This window comes from Alosa alosa, chromosome 23 (assembly GCF_017589495.1).
Source record: "Alosa alosa isolate M-15738 ecotype Scorff River chromosome 23, AALO_Geno_1.1, whole genome shotgun sequence".
In the NCBI taxonomy this organism is placed as follows: Eukaryota; Metazoa; Chordata; class Actinopteri; order Clupeiformes; family Clupeidae; genus Alosa; species Alosa alosa.
The window spans coordinates 20,904,917-20,926,346 of NC_063211.1; the positions used below are offsets into that span (position 1 = coordinate 20,904,917).

At 44.7% G+C, this 21,430-nt stretch overlaps 1 protein-coding gene and 1 non-coding gene across 3 annotated transcripts in view; one reads left to right on the forward strand and one right to left on the reverse strand.

Annotated features, from left to right (window-relative positions):
• The first annotated feature begins 624 nt into the window (after positions 1-624).
• LOC125288745 (CLIP-associating protein 1-B-like) overlaps positions 625-21,430 on the forward strand; it is a 68,191-nt gene continuing 47,385 nt past the window's right edge. For both annotated transcript variants that reach the window (XM_048235348.1, XM_048235349.1), the window contains exons 1-7: positions 625-1,150; positions 14,493-14,571; positions 15,045-15,148; positions 16,382-16,473; positions 16,594-16,669; positions 17,052-17,149; positions 17,989-18,053. In XM_048235348.1, the coding sequence (XP_048091305.1) occupies positions 959-1,150; positions 14,493-14,571; positions 15,045-15,148; positions 16,382-16,473; positions 16,594-16,669; positions 17,052-17,149; positions 17,989-18,053 (706 nt within the window). In that variant the 5' untranslated portion in view covers positions 625-958. The remainder of the gene's footprint in view (positions 1,151-14,492; positions 14,572-15,044; positions 15,149-16,381; positions 16,474-16,593; positions 16,670-17,051; positions 17,150-17,988; positions 18,054-21,430) is intronic.
• On the reverse strand, positions 13,929-14,059 carry LOC125289015. Its single transcript, XR_007192566.1, has one exon. It is a non-coding gene; the product is annotated as a U4atac minor spliceosomal RNA (small nuclear RNA).

The window sequence follows — 21,430 nt, forward strand, 5'->3', positions numbered from 1 at the left end:
TAGATAAGCTAACGGTTGTGAGAGGTGATTAACGTTAAGGTACTGCGCTGTTACTGATGATGTCCAAACAACGTTTTCTATTAACTTAACTTAATACATCCAAATATATTTTAGGTGCAGCACGTACGCCTGTTATGTATGTACTTCGTGATGTTGCATGATTCTGCTTTTTGAGAGACTTGGTTAATGTCTGTGAAAGGTTTTGTTATAAATAAGGTCTAAGTTGGCTAAGAGCTTGTGTGTTACAGCGCCATACTAAGTTAATTAGTTCGCCAGTTAGCTGGTTATTTCGAGTATGGATCAAATGAACGAATGCCACAATCGTTCCGTTGTAGCCTACATTATGTTCATGATGATAAGAAATAGCTAGTTACATGTTTATGAATTTAAAGTACCACGGTTAGCAATTCTTGCCAATCTTTAAATTCCTATGGAAATACCTTTCCATTTTAATTTAAGGTTAGGTTACTTAATCAGTGATTTTATTAGATTTGATGTGGTCATAGCATGGTCACATTTAACAGGTTTGTGTGGTTGTGATCGTTTTTGTTGATGTGCATGATTTTAATATTTTTTGTTTATGTTATGTAGACTCTTAATCACTGCTTGTTGCTTGATGTTTAGAAATCTGCCGATGCAGTGACGTGCAGTATCTGAAGAGGCCTCCTGTTCGCCCCTACCTGGTCCTGCAGATGTCTTCTCTGCCACTGACTCTGCAGCACAGAGCCTGGACATCAGGAAGCCTCAGTCAAACATCTCCTCTAATGCGCATGACCACCATTTCCAGAACTGCAACTCCACTTTGTGGCCTCCTGCCTACCCAGCCAGTGTTGGGTAGACCACTTGGCATAAAACTTTTTTGGCCGCCTTTGGCCATACTCACCGTTTAGCTGTTGCTTTTTTCTTTTTCTTTTGTGCTTGTTGCCTTGAACTGCTGGCCCACTGCTTGGGACTCAGCATGGAGAATATGGAGCAATGCGTTTCCCAGGTGATGCAGAAGGACCTAGGCCGGCGATTACAAGTCGGTCAGGATATTATAGACTACATCTTGGACAAGCAGAGATCCCACGACTTGGAACAGGATCAGACTCTGCTTGACAGAATGGCGGACAACATTGCCTCGTCATGGGTCAATTCCAGTAATTTTAAGGTGAGTGAGCTATCTACAAGTGGTTTATACTTGAAGATGTTGTTTTGGAATAACTGCGCTATAATGTTTCCTAGAAAGCCAGATCCGTTGGGTTTTGTTGTGGTTCATGTGAATGAAAAATGGCAAGTCACAGGAACAGTTTGAAGATGCAGGCTTTAACGGTATCTCTAGCCGGTATCTGTGGTGCTGTTGTGTCATTCAAACAGAGCGTCTCTTGTATCTGTCGGGCTTGTTAAGGTGACTCCCATGTTTCTCTCATCCTCTGGTGAGGTGATATGGTGCTAATGTAAATCAACACTTCCATGTAAAGTGTGAAGAGTCGAGTTTCCTGTCATCCTACGAGCAGTCACACACACTGTCTCTCTCTCTCTCTCTCACACACACACTACACACACACACGAGTGGCGCAGGGCTGAGAAAAGCTCCTGATTCTGGAAATGATAAACACAACTGCTTTCGTCATAGGAAAATAAGGAAGGTTTTAGAGGGGGTTGAGGCACCCTCTGCCCTTAAGTAGTGGTTTTGACATTAGGGAGTCTGTTGTAAAGTTGGCAAATTAAGGAAGCAGTCATTTTTGAAATTGGGACCAGGCTCTCCCTCTAAGGGGGGAAAGCGTCTCCATAAGAGTGGAGTGTGTTTTCTTTTGTCTTATTGTAGGCCTATCCCATCACTGCAAACAAATGAGCTGTGATGGTGAAGAGTAGAAAGAAAGAAAGAAAGAAAGAAAGAAAAAAAATGGAGTGAATAAAACTCGGTCATTGTTGCAGTATCTTGGCCTGTGTGGAGAGTCTTGGCTCTCCGTAGCACACAAGGCGCGACCTAAGACATGTGCCATAGTGCATAGTGAAAGCCTGCAGGCACTGTTATGAGTTACCATGGAAAGTATTCCAAAGAGGAGGGGGGTGGCGGCCTGGAAAATGCATTGGAAAGATGTTCCCCTCTGGCTCATGTCTCTCCTGTTCGTCATGATGTTATCCTTGGCCTCTCAGAGTGTAAAACCAAACCGGTGTCTGTCTGTCCATGCAGTGCGTCAGCTTTTGGTTATCCCCGTCTGAAAAGGAGCTGTTGGAAGGCTAATTAATTGTTGGCTGAGGCTGGGACTGGGGCTTTGCACTCCTACCAGATCCTGGAGGCAGTCGCTTGCGCACGCTTCATAGGGCTGACGACAGTAGTTTTACAGTTGTCTCTCATTTCCTTTTGAGCTCTGCTTTTTGGAAGGCCGAGTCGGGCTGGAATATCAGTTATCTGGTAGAAAGAGCAACCAAACAGCCCTTTTAAATGCAGATGCTATTGAGTCTGTCTGGTCGTTTGAGGTAATGTACACTACACTCTTGCGTCAGTGAATTGATCTAGTTGGGTTGAGAATGAGAATTGGGGAAAAATGCATCACAAATCCAACACTAACTTATGAACACACAACGTGTGTCTTTGATAAGTCCTCCCTGTATTGGACAGCGTTTGAGACAGTAAGAATGCATTAACCGTCAGCAACGCTAACACACACATGCACACACACACACACACATCGAACACACACACTAGTAAAAAGGCATTCTGAATAATGTGTGCTGAAAGAGTAGAGGTTTTGCAGTGATGTGCTGTAGCTTGAAAGTTGAAAAACACACACCACACACAACCACTAATGACTGTCACAGAAACACACACCTCCAAACAACCCCAAACACACACACACACACACACACACACACACACACACACGCATACTCTATTGATTGTCAAAGAAACCTCCAAACTCCTCCAAACATGAAGAAACATTACTTTAAACACATACTCGTACACACACACAAGCACACACATACGCACAAAGACACGCACATCTCTCAAACTCAAAGAGACACATTCCTGTAAACAATACGCTCATGCATGCACACACACACACACACACACAGATCCATGGTAAGCTGCACTGATGTTGACGCTAGGGCCGTCGTCATGTGAAAGCATGACCTTTCCGCGACTGGGGATTGCACTGCAGCTGAGCTGAGCGGTGATGAGATTACGGCTCCAGCGATAACGTGCTGCTCCTGCGTCGCGCCGCGTCACGTCTCGCCCTGTGCCCTCGCCCCGCTGGGCTGTGAGCTCCGTTACACACTAGGCCTTCTGCTCGCTAGCCTGTGTGTTGTCTGGCCAACAGCATGAAAGGTTCTTTGGTGTCTTTAATGGGCTGGTCAGATAGAGAGATTAACTTGTAATTACGTTGGAAGTTGACACTGCTGTTGATGAAGTCTTTCAGGCCTTCTTAGAACAACATTTACCTCGTGCCGAATTGATGCAACATAACAGATAAACATCAGCCAGAGCCATCGGTAAATGTCATATCGTTTTGCCGATAGCCGATATCAGTCAACAAGGCTGATATTGGCCGATACTGATGTTGACCCGTGTATCGATGCATTCCTAGGTAACTCTCTCTGATACTGAATACCTTTTCAGTATCAGGTCAGTAATAATAGTGTACCTTTTTTTACCTTACTGAACCCAGGGGATCTCAATGGGACACACCTGGTAAAATAAAGGATGAATAGAACATAAAATAATGATATTTTCTTGCTAACTAATACTCGCTCCAACCCCTGGAGGAAGACTATCCTCCTACACGCCACTGCACGCGTCTTGTTCCTGTGATTGCAAAGTGGATTGTTCTCTTATAGTCATGATGAGCGCTCATGAAATATTCAGCTAATTCACTGTAGCTCTGCTTTGTTAGCGCGAACGAGTGAGTGAGTGAGTGAGTGAGTGAGCTACGGACGACTCTGGTCACGCGTGGTCTTCGTCAAGTGATTGCCGAGCCCTCGCCCTCGTTCAGCTCTCTCCGCACCCCGCAAGGAGGGACACAAGTGGCCAAGGCAACACACGGTACCTTGGAAGAGGAAGTGACGGGGGAGACGCCGACCTTCAGCGTTTACACCCAAGGACTGTGAGACCTCCGAGCAGTGAGGTTGTAAATTTGCCATGTGACCGATCGTCATCATTACGTCCTCGGTGCAGATGGTGAGATGGTTCTCACGGTGGTGGGGGCATCTGTAAGCTTTTACCGACGAGGACGGTGAGGTCGTAAATTAGTTGTGTGGCCACGGTCCCTGTGCTCACGTTGAGGTGCTCTAGTGTGTGTGTGTGTGTGTGTGCGCACACTTTCCCCGTCTGTCCTTGCACTGACTTCTGTGAGGAGGAGCCGACGCCACACAGCCTCCCATCCAGAGCTTTTAAAACATTTATGCCCAGCCGAGCCGATCCCAGCCTTCTCCTGACAACACCGAAATCAAATGGAGCAGGAAAAGCGACACAATGCTGTATGCATGCTCTACTCCACCCAACGCACAAGCCCGCCACACTTCAGCCTGACCTGCTTTGCGGGAGAGCAGTATAGCGCCACGCTCAGCAGTTCACTACTCAACGATGACAACAATATCATCATCATCATCAACAACAGCAGCAGCAACTTATCACAGAAGAGTTTAAGTGCTTCAGTGATGGTAGAACAGAGGCAGTGTTAACCCTTAAAGGAGTACCGTGGAATGTTGAGAAATGAACGTTCTAAAGAATATCTGGGTTCATTGAATTCAACATAGAATTTTAGAACCTTCAATTGTTGCGGAACTTAGAACGTTCAAAAACCTACACCTTTAAGGGTTAAGTAGGCATAGAGTTAGGTGTGTGTGTGTCCCTAATACCCTCTGACTTTTCCTGTTCCCATTATTGCTCATTTAGCCGTTATCTTCTAGCACATTCTCAACCTGTGTGTGTGTGTGTGTGTGTGTGTGTGTGTGTGTGTGTGTGTGTGTGAAACCCGGAGCTGAACATTCTGCTGCCGCGGCTGGAACAGCCCCTCACTCTGTGCTGACCACAGAAATATAATCGCAAATGACCGAAACTCAATCTTGCCCTTTTATCTAAAAACTAAAAAAACAAACCATATTTGAACATTTTGATATTGGGTGAAGGATAGATTAGAGCTAGCATCACACATGCAAAAAGACACTTAGGAACTGTTTGTGACCGACCTTATCAAACATTCTGATGCCTTTCTGTTTAAAGACAGCCCTGTATCTGCGTCCCATTGAGACATTGCAAATGCCTTAACAACGAGCCTGATCATCACTGCAGTCTGATGCACAAACACATCCATTGTGCACCAGTGCCGCTTACTGTATACCATAGCATCTATGGTGTTCATTCACTGTGCTATTTCTGTGGTATTCTGCAGAATTATTTCAGTGGCTTATGGCGTTACTATGGTGTTGAGTCCTCCCACTAGCAGGTGCCCAGCTGGCTGGTCTGGCCTTAGACAGCTGTGAGACAGCGCATATACATTATCTTGATCACTGCCGTGTTGGGTAAACAAGTCTGACATTGGTACCCTCAGTCTATGGTTTTTTTTATAGTATGTGCTGTATATACTGTAGGAGAGGTGTTTATATTCAGAGTGCTATAGGTAGGGAATTTCCCTCAGCAGTCCAATCAACAACCAAGCCTATTTACCAATAAAAACAAAATCATTAGCAAAGCAAGCTTTGTGGGCAGAACAAAACAAAACATCACCAACAGAGCAGGCTTCCAGAGCATTTCACTGGGCTTATCAAGCAGACACCTTCCCGCATATGATATTTGAGATTGTGTGTAATTATTTCAGTGGCCTGTGTTATTAGTGTGCTGCTGTGTGACCACCTGAGACCTCGCTCTGCCCCCTGCCCTCTACTCAGATGCCCAGGTGGTGTGTCTGGTAGGGGGCATAGCCAGCTGTTCGTACCTGGGGGAGGTCCTGCCTTAAGAAATCAGCCACGCCGGTCAGAAGGCCACCCTTGGACCATGAATAATTAATTTGTCCTTCACTGAAGGCCTCCAGGGAATAGAAAAGGCTTGACAAGGTTATGCTGGATTGGACCTGAAGATGCAAAAGACGTAACCTTGATGAACTTGAAGATGAATTCTGAATGTAGCCTAGCGATAGGCAGATTTGAATTACTGTAGCTAATATTTCCTTGGAGTTGTTTTTATTTTATTTTCTGTGGTGAGCTGTACTATGAGTATGACGGCAGCAGACTGTCGCACCAATGTGACTAGAACGTTCTAAATTCTATATACTGAATAGGCTAATAATTCTAAATGAGAATGTCTTTGTCCATCAAAAAGATCTTTTAGGATCTTACTTTACGTTGTTGATAAATGCCTTTTTTTTTCAATAGAATGCGCAAAACTTCAACAAGCCTGCTGAAGGGTAAAGAGGACCTGCAGGTCACTTTCTGTTGTGGTTGAGCAATGCTATGAGGTGATGGAGCAACATCATGATGAATCATGGTGCACGGTGATTCAGAGATGGAAGCTGGGGGCTGCTTACAGTGGGAGGTTTCTCAATATAGCCAAGAAACTTTGAAAGTGCTATGCCATACACACATATACACTCACACACATATTCTCTCCCTCTCTCTCTCTCAACCAGCTACAGCACTAAGTTCCTGTTCCTAAGTGGTTTGTCTATGAATACGCAGCTCAACTGGTCTGTGGACATGGCAATAACATCAACACATCACTCTGCCATCAACACACTCTCTGTGTGTTTGTGTGTCTGTCTGTCTGTGTATGTGTGTGTGTGTGACCCAGAGGAAGTGTGGGTGGGGCTGGGAACCTCTATTCTCCTCATCTCAGTGCTCCAGATTTCAATTGTCCAGATTCCTTAGACCCGGAAAAGAAAGATGGCCTGCCGACTGGCCGACTGCTTGTCCAGCCTGCCTGCCTGCCCGCCTGTTCCGCATGCTTGTGTGCTCTGGCCTCGTTCCTCTTTGTTTTCTTTGCTCCTCTCCTCTCCCAGTCCAGTGCAGTCCACTCAAAACAGACACACAGACACACAGACACACAGACACACAGACACACAGACACACAGAACGGTGTTGATGGCGCAGTCCTGTCCCTCAGGCTGCGTGTGGGAGATGTTACTCAGCGTGAGAGACCCGTGTGATCCGATGGGCGATGGGTCAGTAGGTCAAAGCTCCTTGACAGACAGCTTAGTGCACTGCACTGCACGCCCTCCAGGTACACTATGCCCCAATACCAGTGGCGTGCAGCGATCAGGAAATAAAAGCCCACGATCAGAAGAAAGCTCTTATCTGGAGCAGCCATTAGATGTTAAAAGCCTTGTCTTGCGCAACCCTTAGACTTACTGGTGCTTATTTTGTGTGCATGTAGGGAACCAGTGCTTGGCTAATGTGAAGCTGGTTAGCAGCGGGTCTATCAGATTGAGCTCGGCTGGCCTATCAGAACGGAGCCCTGGGTTTTAAGACTCGATCTGTGCCACTTGTAGACTGAGACCTAATGCGTTTAATGAGGACAGGAACCGGTTTTGATACGGAGCTAAATAAAAAGCTTCTGATAGAACAAGCGCACGTTTGGACAGAGATTATTTTCATTTTAAAACATTGTTCTGAACTGAATACACGTGAATGTGGCTGAAGGGGGCCAAGCTTCATCCTGTTTCAGATCCTACTGCTCAAAGACTCCGAGGCGTTCATCATGTGGCGCCAGCCCCCACCGCAATCACCCTCAATACACACACACACACACACACACACACACACACACACACACACACACACACACACACACCAGCACCAGTATATGTGACGGTCATAAACTGTGGTGAAGGGTAGCAGAGATGAAATGGGTGCAGTGTAAATCAATGCACAGACACCACTGCTCTGCCCCTGTTATCCGCCTGCTCTCCACTGTTCACCCCAACCCCACCCTCTTCACTGTGTGTGTGTGTGTGAATTCTGATGTGGGTGCGCGCACAGAGAACATGTGGGTGTGAGTGCATGTCTGTGTGTGTCTGCATATAAATGTGTGTGTGTGTGTGTGTGTGTGTGTGTGTGTCTGCATATGATTGTGTGTGTGTGTGAATTCTGATGTGTGTGTGTGTGCACTCAAAGAACGTGTGTGTGCTCCAGTAGGGCTAGGCCTCATTGCTGCAGAGGGAGGCTTGCGTACCCTGTAAGGGGAGAGCCTTTTCTATTATGAATGCAGTCTGGCTTGACTGCCAACAGAGAAGCAGCAAGGGAGCAGAGCAGAGAAGAGCAGCTTCACTTAATCCCTTATCACAACTCTGGAGCTGGAAAGCACAGCACAGCAGAGCAGAGCACAGCAACCCCCTAGCACAGCAACCCCCTAGCACAGCATGGCACAGCACAGCTTTCTACCACAACACAGCACAGCATAGCACAGCTCCCTAGCACAGCATGGCCCAGCTTTCTACCACAGCACAGCACAGCTTCACACAGCACAGAAGAGCACAACATCCTTCCACAGCACAGGAGAGCACCACATTGTACTACAGCACAGCACAGCACAGGAGAGCACCACATCCTTCCACAGCACAGGAGAGCACAACATCCTTCCACAGCACAGGAGGGCACAGCACAGGCTGCTGGAAACTCAATGCAGGGTAGATCATCAAAGACTGCAGACTAGGATCAGCCAGCAGGAACAGCCAGTTATTGTGCGAGGGGACGGGCAGAGGATGGTGTGTGTGTCCAACAGCAGGATTAAATATGAGGCCGTCCCAGGACTGAGTGGAACCTTCTGGAAATCTATAATCATTTTAACATTCGTCCTCGATCGAGTATTTAATGAGAGGTTTATGTTTATGTTCATGGTTTTTGACACTTTTGTCCAAAGAGACTTTCCGTATATAAACACTGCATTATTAGTTTCAAATAAAGTTGAAAAGCCTACATTAAGCACAGTAATGTTTTTGACAATAACAACAATATCAATGATGATACTATCAAATATCAACAATGAAAAATAATGAGTTTTCATATTAACATACAAACCACAAGTTTGTAACAGAATGCAGGAAGTGAAAAGAGGAGTCTTTAAAGCTTCAAAACTCTCAAGAACTTAGAACATTAGGTAACTCATTCCACCAATGAACCGCTGAGGAAAAGAGTCTTGACCAAAGTCCTTTTAGGCAAGTCCCTCCACTTGGCGGCCATATTGCAACGCTTTTTGGGCACTCATCGGGCATCCTATTTGGCAGAAATGTGTGTGTGCAAGGCTTCACGACACCAATCTTGCTCCAGCGGCGAGTTCACAACACATGATTGGCACGATGTCTTTACAACACACCATATGATTGGCTCAATGTATTCACATCACACCACATGATTGGCTCAGTGTATTCACATGTCGACGTTTTGCCGAGGAAGGGGTGGGATATGTGTAGACAACGGCCATATTGCCGTTACAAACTAACCCCATGCATTTCTATGGAGGATTTTTTTAGTGCTGTGTCTCCTCATTAGAAAGTCTCTGTCTTGACTGTGACCTCTTGGTGTTAATGGATGGTTGACACAGCAGATGCTCATCAGAAGACCATCAGCACAAAGGTTGTGTGTGTGTGTGTGTGGGGGGGGGGGGCAGTTAGGGGCACTTACTGAGGAGACTGGCACATGTATTTCTTGCTTCCTTTAGCAACCACCACCCCTTTCTCTCTCCTTTCTCTTTCTTTTCTTCTTTCTCCTTCTCTCCCTTCCTCCCTCGCTTCTGTAAGCTCCTTGTGTTACACGTTTGTCCTCTTGTGGACCTGAGAGGTTGTGCTCTAATGAAGCTGAATGAGATGAATCTGTCGGCTCTGTTTGCAGAGCCAGAGGCACACCCCGACACTGACAGAGGCACGCCCGCGATCAGAGATCATGAAAGACTGATCAAAGGGCTTTTAAGGACCAAGCTGAGGAAGGACACACACACAACACACACTGCACACACTGCACATTTCGCAAGTTATTAGTTGTCACAAGCCGCCAACACATACAAATGGATATCAAAACAGGTCACTTTCAGGTGGGGTCCAGAAATGACCCCAGGCCAGACTCTCACCTATGTCCCTGTGGGCACTGACCAAACGCTACGGCTCAATGAATAGACAGCTTGATGTGGATTGGTTCAGGGCCACGTCAGTCTCATTCCTCAGCAATAGGATGAAATGATTTCTGCCACTAGTACCTGTGAAATAAGTAACAGGTCAGGGAAAGGTGTCCGCTTTTTACAGACTGCATGAAGCCTGTGCTCGTCCTCTCCCTGACCTGTGGAGGGTTTAAATGTTCCCCATCCTCTTAGGGCTCTCCCTCACGCTATTGCCAGTACTTCAGGTATTGAATGATTATGTTATATAGAAGTCTGTAAAGTGCTAGGCTAGGACTAAGCTGCTGCTTTTTGCACAGCATGAACCATCATCATCATCATCATCATCGTCACCTCTTGCTCTCCTCTGCCGAGCCTCTTGGCGTGTGGTCGTGTCTCGTCCTGTCGGCTAGCGGAGCGATTTGTACGCAGGCGGACGGGTGAAGGTTACGGCTCCTCTCTCGTACGTCCGCGCTCCGTGCCGGTGTGTCTGTGGTGGCGGGCGGCAGCGGTCCCTGCGGAGGCCTGAACAGCCGAGCTGTCGTCAGCCAATGGGCGGGCTGCAGCGGCGGTTGTCCTGGAAACCCCGGCGCTCTTCCTGCCTGCGAGAGTGATCAGCCCACTGCAGTAATGAGGACAGGAGTCCCACAGCTGCCCGGGACGGTGCTTATTTTACTCACACACACACACACACACAGGAACACACATATACAAACGCACGCTCACATACACACATGCAGGAATCCCACAGCTGCCCAGCACGTTTATTTTACACGCACACACACACGCGGCCGACAACAGCACTTTTTATTACCTGCCATCCAACCAGAGCTCTGGCCCAGATCCATGACGCCACGACCCAGTTAGACTGGCAGTGAACCCCCCCCACACACACGCACAGATGGGCAGGCAGTGAACCCCAACACACACACACACACAAACATACACTTTCTCTCATCAACACACACACACACACAGGCACACACAGATAGACTGACATTGAACCCCCGAATACAGCACACACACACACACACACGCACTGAACCCCCATACACACACACACACACACATTCATTCACAGAAATGGGATGGTTGTAAAGCCCCTACACACACACACACACACACACACACTTACTGATCATCTCTCTCTGAGTCCTTAAGGCTTCTACATACCTGACGCACCCGACCGGTAGCGCGACAATGTGACGTCAAAATGACGTAGATCTCTCTAGCGCGCCAGGGTTTTGGCCGTGTAAGCGAGGTAGCGCACCACTCATTTTTTTTTCAGGACGAGCGACAAGGCGGAAACAGGAAGATGGACTAGTTCGAGGGCAAGCGAGTTTTTAATAGTTTGCTGGATAAGTTAACAAAGTTACCAGTGAGAGTTGCAACACATGGAATTAAGAGGAAAGAATAGAAACGATTTATTTTCAAACAAAGGATATCTATTAAGGCCTGAACAAAATCTCTTTCCACTTCAGGAAATTACACAAACTCAGCCAGCTGCTAGCTAGCTAACTAAACTGTTTAAATTATTAAAAATTTCCCTCGGATGACTAAAGTACCTATCTATATATCCATCTATCTATCTATCTATCTATCTATCTATCTATCCCTGTGCACACACCTTGGAAACTACATGATAATGATGATGGTAGTTGTGAATAGTAGCAACCAAAGTCTGAAGTACCATCACAGAGGCTAGCTACTGGTGTTTCTTACCTGCAGCTTCTTCTGCTGTGTAAGTAGTTAATGTTAGTCTTTTTCACAACAGCTTACACCTCTGTTCAGGAGAATATTTCAACTAGTGTTAGCACCCACCAGCTGCGGTATAAATGGTTACGGCGCTTCTGTGACGTCACATTGTCGCGCTACTGGTCGGGTGCGTCGAGTATGTGGGACGTTTTACCCTCCTTACCCCTCAGAGACCTTGTTCCCCTCCTCCTGCTTTGCTCTGGTCTCCTCCTCTCTGCCCTCTGGCCTTTTTCTCAAAGTAACGAATCCTGTGTATGTCACAGTAAAAAAATCTGGCTTAGATAACTTCTTTTGCGTCCTCACACACTACCCCTCTGTAGTAATAGTACAGTAATGAGTCTCCTCAGTTCTTACACAACCGCATTTACCAGGTTTGTTTGTCTGCATGTCTGCAACCTCGCTACCTCTGCCCCTACCGTGAGCCTTAATCTGTGCTATCTATGCCTTATCTTGTCTCGCTACCACTTAACCAGTAGCATATGCTAGTGTGCCTTTCAAGCCTTTCCCGTATGCTGCGATTTAAACGCTGTGCTTTAAAACTCTAAATTCTAAAGATTCATTATATTTTCAAAACAAGATAACATCAGCTAGGTAATGTTAACAATGCACTCTAACAAAAGCACAGATAGTATCACAAGCAACATTAACGTTTGGTAAAAAGCAACCAGGAAACATGCCACAAACATAGCCTGAAACTAAGTTTAAATATCTTAAAACTAGCGCACCAGTAAAAGGAAGTTTGGGACTCTAGATGATAACTTAGTGGTCACAAGCAGGCATTAAATATTCCTGATTAAATTATCCTGAGAGAAATTATAAGAATGAAGTTTCTGATATTGGCGTAGCGAGTGAAAACAAAGAAGACAAGTCTTCCCACTGTGAACGTTAGTAGTAGATTTATATTGAGTTGGAGCTCTAGTTATCTTTTACTCTATCTCTCTCTCTCTCTCTCTCTCTGTCCCCCTCTTCCCACTGTGACTACTAGTAGATTTATGTGGAGTGGAGCTCTGGCCTGAGCTGGAGGCGATGTGGAGAGCAGGAGTTGGGGTCTGCAGAGAGAGGGAGAGAGTCGAAAAGGCAGAAAGAGGAGAAAGGGAGGGGGTAGAGTGAGGGGGAGGAAGAAGGGAAATGGAGGAGAGGAAGAAGAGGAGAGTGGCTGCTGCTGCCACCACTGGAGAGATAACAGATCTGCTGGTGTTCTCGCTCTTCTCTCTCTCTCTCTCTCTCTGTTTCACCTGCTTTTTCGCACTCTTGGCCTCCCTGACTCTCCCGCTACCTGTCTGTTTGCCAGATAGTGCCACTGAAGCACAGAGAAGAGTGAAGCGACACATTCATCTGTAGAACTGAATTACAGGAACATGTCCAACAGCATCTCTGCCTCTGCCACTCCCCAATTCTGCCATCATATTTTTGTGCTTAAGCAGAGGTCTTAAAAGATGGGTTGGTGTCTAGTGCAGTGTGTAGCATAGTTTGTCATTAAATATGTACTGTGTGTGTGTGTGTGTGTGTGTGTGTTTGAGTGTTTGATTGAGAACACACATGTGATTTGTGCATATGTGGGCGGTTCGTAAAGCATGTGCTAACAGGGCCGACATTATGTGGTAGGAAGAGAACATGACGGAGGGAGGGAGGGAGAGGGAGAGAGGGAGGGGTTGGCATTGCAGTGGTGTGCACTGCTCCCTTTCTACTGGATAGAGATCACATACATGCGTACATGGCTGACGTGGGCTTGCAGTGGCTTTTTCATGCACTGAGGCAAACTGTAAACAAAACGTGGCCACATGCAATGGGAATTTTGCACGTGATTTGCTTTTCAGCGTGCGTCCAAATATAGCGAATATGATTTCATGAGATGGTTGAGCGTGGCTCTAAAGCATGTTGTGCTGTGAATTTATGTATGGTAGATGTGGCTTTCCATAGTGTTAAATTCCTATGCATCACATACCTGCAGTGGATGATGCATGTGGTTACTCAGCTCAATAACACAGTGCTCCCTCTGCTGGGCAGTCTGTGCAACATGACACGAGCAGCATTTAACATGTAATTTTGCAACTGTCCTCTAGAGGGCATTTAACATGTGCCTGTATTATTTTACAGTTGAAGTGAAGGGGGTTCCAAAAATTGCACCATAGCCTGAGCTAAAAGCCCAGGTGATGCTAGATGTGTTGGTAATGGTGTTAGCAGGGATATTCTCACTATACGTTCATTGAATAGCCCAAGCCACCCCAAGACAAGGAAGGTTGCAGGTGTGTGGGGGGGCAGGGGACATAACACTTTTCAGTACACTTCTAACTAATGGTGGGTAGTTTCTAACGTGTGGAGTTTACGCTTGTAAAAGTTTAGACTAGTGGTATTAGTTGGATTTGACTACTTTTGGTCCTCCCATTTGGTACTGTTTCCGAGAAAACAGAAGAAAAAGGCATCTTTTTCCTCATTACCCATGATCCTTTGCAACCATCAGTTTGCATGGAGCTACTGAGCTGCAGCTGTCCTATTCCTTATCTTGCTGAGTTGTGGAATTGTGCTTTATCTTTAAACATATCATAGTCTGTTTCCTCATTTAATATGTATTCATATAAAATATTCATAATTTATATTCACTTTAATAATGCATTGTAATAGAATATATTTAATAATATTGTAATCTTTTTTTTTTTTTTTTTTTTTTTTAAAGGTCGCATTGCTGGGAATGGACCTGTTGTCAGCCTTAGTTACCAGGTTGCAGGATCGGTTCCGTCCCCAGATAGGAACAGGTAAGTTCACTAGATGGCACTCCATACTGCTTTCCTTAAAATGTAGCTCCAATTTCCCTATTAAACTCATCACTGTGAGCTTTCATTGTGTACATTGTGGTGGTTGAGATGAGGATCCCCCCTTAATTGTAAAGTGCTTTGACTATTGCTATGTAAATATAATATTGTTTTGCTGTAACAAATGTGTAACATTGACCTGGTATTGAGCTGTGTTAAAATGCTTAGCCTATAGCTTAAATGTTATTCTATTGATGTAGATGTAGCTCTGTAACTTAATTTTTAAAATGGTTAAATGTTAACATCTTAAATTTTATTTTATTGCTGTTAGTTGCTTTGGATAAATGTGTCTGCCAAATGAATAAATGTAAATGTACTGCATATTGTACTGCATATTGTACAATATATTGACTGCATTAGTAGATTGCACCTCCGTGTGTGGATACTAATCCTCTGTGTCCTGTGTGTTCTGCCAGTCCTGCCCAGTCTGATAGACCGCTTGGGGGACGCCAAGGACCAGGTGAGGGACCAGGACCAAACCCTGCTGCTGAAGATCATGGAGCAAGCGGCCACTCCCCAGGTACACTTAAACTCTCACCTGTTCACCTTGCACTGAATTCATTAATTATGGTTTGAATGAATATAGTTTATTTGCTATTTGTTTATTTATTTATAAGGACTACACACATTAATCAACAATTCTGTAAATGAGCTAGTGTTTTCAACTGCAGTCCTGTTAATATGCTATGTTAATATGTTAATGTTGATGCATAATTGTTCGTATGAACTCATAATTTTCATTGTTGATATTTAATATTGTATTGTTACTGATGTTGATGTTAATCCTTAATGTATGTTTTTCAACTTTACTTTGAAAGTTGTTTTTTTTTTTTACTTAATTAGTGTTCATATACTGTTAGTGCCTTTGGATAAAAGCGTCTGCCACATACCATCATCATAAACGTAGAAACATGCACATCCCACTAATCCCCATAAACATGTAAACATACACATCCCACTAATCCCAATAAACAAAGACGCTCCCATCTACACTCTGCCAGACCTGCGCTCATTAATGATCAAGGAGAGAATTAGAATGCCTAGACTAGTGTGATCGATATACCCACTACTGTTCTCTATTAGATGATTAGTCTGATGAGTGAGCTAATATACCCTCAAGAGCCATCCCACCCATCATGAAGCAGTGCAAGGCCACACACATCCCAATGCCAGTTTTGGATGGGCGTACGATCTATTACCAGAGAGCTCTCATAGCTCTCACAGTGTTTATTAGTGATCTACCATATTAGTGATCTACCATACCAGAGAGCTCTCATAGCTCTCACAGTGTTTATTAGTGATCTACCATAATAGTGATCTACCATACCAGAGAGCTCTCATTCACAGTGTCTATTAGTGATCTACCATACCAGAGAGCTCTCATTCATGGTGATTATTAGTGATCTACCATACCAGAGAGCTCTCATTCAGTGTTTATTAGTGATCTACCATACCAGAGAGCTCTCATTCACAGTGTTTATTAGTGATCTACCATACCAGAGAGCTCTCATTCATGGTGATTATTAGTGATGTTTTGAGCCATGCGGCTCTTCGTCAGATTTAAAAAAAACAAAAAAAAAAACACTGTGAATGGGAGCTCTCTGGTGTGCGGATCATCTTTGATTCTCTTGAGCTAATAACATAGACTGTATAAATTATAATGAGGGAATAGCCACTGACACCAATAAAGAGATATGCACTGAGGAGCCTCTGACACAGAGAACGGCGGTCTTGTGCTTGTGTTGTCCTGCAGTACGTGTGGGATCGAATGTTGGGCGGATTCAAACACAAAAACAACCGGACCAGAGAAGGAGTCTGCCTCTGCCTTATCTCCACCCTTAATTTGTGAGTACTTCAGATGTTCAACTGGAGCTTTGTACTTGTGACGTATGGTGTCACTGTAGCAATATATATAAAAAACAGTTTGTTCACTGTAAAGTCTTTATTTATGTTTTGTTCTTTCAGATATGGAGCCCAAGGACTCACCCTCAGCAAAATTGTACCTCACATATGTAACCTGTTAGGAGACCCAACAAGCCAGGTAGACACCGTGTTTGAAAGAGAATGTTCTATGGTGTGAGGCAGCAATTCATATAAAATACTGAAGAGCTTAGGAGACCCCTGGTGGTTGGTGAAAGCATTGCTGTTTTAGTCATCCCAACCAAAACAAAGCAGGAGCCTGTCATATCTTGTCATATCAGTTGCAGCCAATCATTTCTTATATCCAGTGCCTCGCCCATTATCAGTTGAAGGGAAACAGTGGTTAGGAACAGGGATGGAAAATATGTTTTTGATATTATGTGCACCTCAGTAGATACATTAACGTGAAATGATACTACATAATTCTCAATCATAGTACACAATAGTAAGGATTAAACAAAGTTGGTTCTGTTTTGAGGTTGAGGTTTCCCCCTTTCCTACAGGTTCGTGACGGAGCCATGAACTGCTTGGTGGAGATCTACAGACACGTGGGGGAGAGGGTCCGCATGGACCTGGGAAAGAAAGGCCTTCCCCAGTCCCGGTAGGCTGCTCCGCGGCTAACGCTGTCAGCTAACACACCACTCGCATAGCATAGTAAACATACCAATACGATGCTTACGCTAACAAACATACGCCACAAAACCCCTTTAGAAGAACTGAACATTATTCACTGTCCACTAACATTGTCAGCTAACACGCCACTCACATAGCAGACATACCAATAACATTCACACTGCCCTCTTGCACAAGCTCAGAATAAACCTTTCAGTGTGCGACAGCACACATGAGGGCCTTATGCAAACTTGTAAATCCATCAGACTGAGTGATATCCGCCCTAGAACACAAACCACACTGTGGCCACAGCATGACGTGGGGAAAGCTACTCTCAGATCTCCTATTGCTCCGTCACTTCAACATTCCTTACTTTCTCGTCTTGGATGGTATTCTTTGCCTGCAAGTTGCTTTGGGTAAAAGCGCCCGCTAGATGAGTAGATGTGTGAAATGAAATGTAACTTTTAAAGGTCATAATGTGTAATATTGAGCTGAGGAACGCAGTGCCGTCTCTGGAAGCTAGTCTGACTGGTTGTTTTTTGTAAACAAGCTGTACAGTAGTCAGTAAGTCACCAGGAGGAACATGTGCTGAAAGCCCAGGGAGCACAAGTTATTACATCTGCTGCTGAGAAATTACATTTCAGACTAAAGAGCTCCAGCCAGAAAAAAAAGATACAGAAGGAAGGCAGCGTCTGCCTCGGAGTTATAGCGACTGACACCACCTCATTCCCCTCACCCACTCTAGCACACTCTCACTCACTCACTCACTCACTCTCTCTCTCTCACTCACTCACTCTCTCTCTCTTTCTCTCCCTCATCTCTTTGCAGCTTGAATGTAATTTTTAGCAAATTTGACGAAGTCCAAAGATCGGGAAACATGATTCTCTCCTCTGGTGAGTACCTGGACTCTTCTCCTCTCTCACAATCTCTGGACTGGCTGTGTGTGAATGAGGGGTCCTCGAGCTGAGGTGTCCTGCTCCTTGCCTGTGCTGTGACCACTGCGTGTGTATTTTGTGTGTGGATGTAAGATCTGTATGTTTGAGCTTATGTGTGTTGAGTGCTGTATGAAGGAACATGCTTAATCTAGTACATGGGTCTCCAACCTTTTTGGGAATGAGGGCTACCTGAAGACCCGAAATCATATGGAGGGCTACTCATTTGAAACAAACATACCCTCACCCCTTTTTTGCGAGGGTAGTCCTCCTAAATAATAGGCCTATGTGATTTTTACTTTTAATATTGTGTAGGCCTATAAGTCTTTATATATTACGTAACTGTATTTTCAACTTTAATATCAATAGCCTATGCAACACTACCAACATTTTTGTTCAGTTTGTTCATTTCAAAGTTTGCATGGGGAATCTAATCCAATTTTTTTTGTAACAAAAAAACAATATTTTTGTGCAATTAATAATTTGGGTTACAATTTGTACCCAATTTATACCCACCCACCATTATGAATTCAGGGGTTGTTTAAGTCCTGATTTCAGTGGACAATTCAGTTTTAACATTTCAATAGTAATCGCCCATACCACCCTAACATATGAAAACTCCTTTTAAAGTTATTGCATACCTGAAATCTCTCCATGATCTGACAAAAAAGGTCATGCACAGTCCTGCTCAGTCATGCATGCCACAAAATTTTCAGCGCTATTATACGGCAGTAGCCTACGGAGGAGAAAAGGCCTGTGAGCAAAAGCAATTGTTTTTCAGTCCTTGAACAATCATGCAAGAACCGTATTTGATGAACATGGAATGGCCACAGAACTTTTGCAAAGATATGTTTCCATTGGCTACTCCAGACGAGCAAGTTTTTTCCCCCTTTACTGTCTATGCATGCGAAGCAGCGTGTATGCGCTCCGGCCCGTTGTTTAAAGATTGAATGGGAACGGATTTGGAGCCAAAGGCTAAAATGTAACGCAGCTACAATTTGTAAGGTATCACCAATATTAATTTAATGTTACAGTTCTATGGCTACATACATTCTTAAAATGGTTCTGGTCTAGACTTAAATATCTATTGAAAACTTCACAATGGAGCGTGTTTTTAGAGCGTGATCTGCAGGCGACCTGTTGGCTATTTTTAGAAGGTGCGCTGGGGGCGCCTCATAGGCACCGTGTTGGAGACCACGGATCTAGTATATTCATATCATACTCAGATTGTCAATATCACTTGACAAATGATCACTAGATTAACAAGGGCAGGAAAGCAGATTGTGTTTGATCAGAGATTCATTACAGAATTATTTATGTCTCTCCTCAGTGCTTCATGTCCCTTGTGTAGTCTAGTCTGCAGATTGATTAAAAACTGTCCAAAGGGTTTTCTCTGTGGCCTGTGTCAGTCTGTGAGCAGTAGGCAGCTAGGCCACAGTATGGTGTGTGAACTGTAGGCAGGTACAGTAGGCACGATGTGGGGTTTTTAAAGTCAGTTGTCAGGTAGGCAACAGCCCTATGCGGGGCTGTTAAAGTCGGTGTTTGCCCCAGGCATGTTGTGTGCACCTGGACAGGAGCAGGTAGAGCCATCTGTCATGTGGTCGCCCCAGGTGAGGACAGAGCACAGGTAGCATGCCATGCTAGTGTTCTGTGCTGTGCTAGCATACTGTGCTGCTGTGCTAGTGCGCTCTGCTAGTGTGTGGTGCTAGTGTGCTATGCTAGTGTGCTATGCTAGTGTGCTATGCTAGTGTGTTGCTAGTGTGCCTTTCTAGTGCTGTGTATTACTGTTAACTGGCAGAAAAGGGCTACTGGTGGGTTACTGTTGCCTGAGGAGAGAGTACAAGTTCCTTTTTATAGTGTGGATGTGTCCAGGTTTGTGATTGAGATTCAGCAGCAGGGTTCGTATGGATTTACTCCGGCTGAAGCGGGATGTGTAGGAGGGAAGCCCCTTTACCCCCCTGTGGAGTGGGCACGCTGCCTCAAGGAGAGAGAGAGAGAGTGTGTGTGTGTGTGTGTATGTGTGTGTGTGTGTGTGTGTGTGTGTGTGTGTGTGTTTGCTCTGTCTGTGGCTGTGTCTGAAAATACTTGAGGCCTTTCTTTGGAATGTGATTGGTTGAATCGAGTACTTCAAGTCTTGAAGTATTTACGTGGGAACGAGCTGGCTCACATCAGACAGTGAGACCTAGTTGTTGCCCAAGAATATCTTTCTATGAGACCCTGGAAGACTGTGAAACAGTCAACACATACACACACACACACACACACACACACACTTTTATATTTTTGAGCATCAGAGATTCTACCAGTGACTGGTCTGAACTGGAACAGAGGAGTGTGTGTGGCTGTGTGTGTGGGCAGGAAGGGATTCAGCATTCAGAGCACACTCAAGCGAGAGGCTTGGACACACTCCTCCTTTTCAAGGAAATCAGGCCATGCTGTGTTTTTTTCTCTCCCATGTGTGTGTGTTTGTGTGTCTCCCAGAAGTTTGACCCTACTTGGAAACTAATCTTTGTGTTTGGGAGAGAGGTGTGGTGGTGGTGCGAGGGGAACAGAGATCTGATGCTCTGCTAAGTGAGCTTTCATTTGGAGAGAGTGACTGTCATTTCACCAACCAGTGGTTCAATCACACAAATGCCTGCTTGATCATTCGCCTCATCACACACACACTAATGCTATGCTAATTCCTATGGGTTAGTACCATGTAAGCTAATCTAAGAGCTTTCTGTTGCACCCAGGCAGTAACTTGGCATACATTGCCCATTTTTCACCAGTTTTTTAGATTTTATCTGATGGTTATTTCTTCCCTTGTACCTAAACTCAATGATTGTACATTTGTCATGATTTTCAAGAATCAGAATTACAAGATTTAATGCAGGTTTTTACCACTGCATGGCCATTGATTATCTGACCTAGATAATCAGTGACCAAATGACCAAATATTAAAAGTGTGTGAGTGTGTGTGATCTGATGCTCTGATAAGTGAGCTTTCATTTGGAGAGCGTGACTGTCAACAACCAGTGGTTCAATCACACAATATCTGCATGATCATCTGCCTGATCACACTTCATTATTAGTTTGGTTGCTTTTCATATGATTAGGCAGTGTGACATCAGTGTGTGTGTGTGTGTAATAAATCACTAACAACACATGCGCAAGGATTTGATACCCAGAAAACAGATGTAATAAAGAAATAAATAACTGTACAATGTTGTAAGTAGCTTTGGGTAAATGCATCTGCTCACTGATGAAAAGTAAAAATGTAACTTGTGTTTCAGGTGTTTCAGTTGACCTGTGTGTCCGTGTGTGTATGTGTGTGTGCAAACCAGAATCAGCCCTAG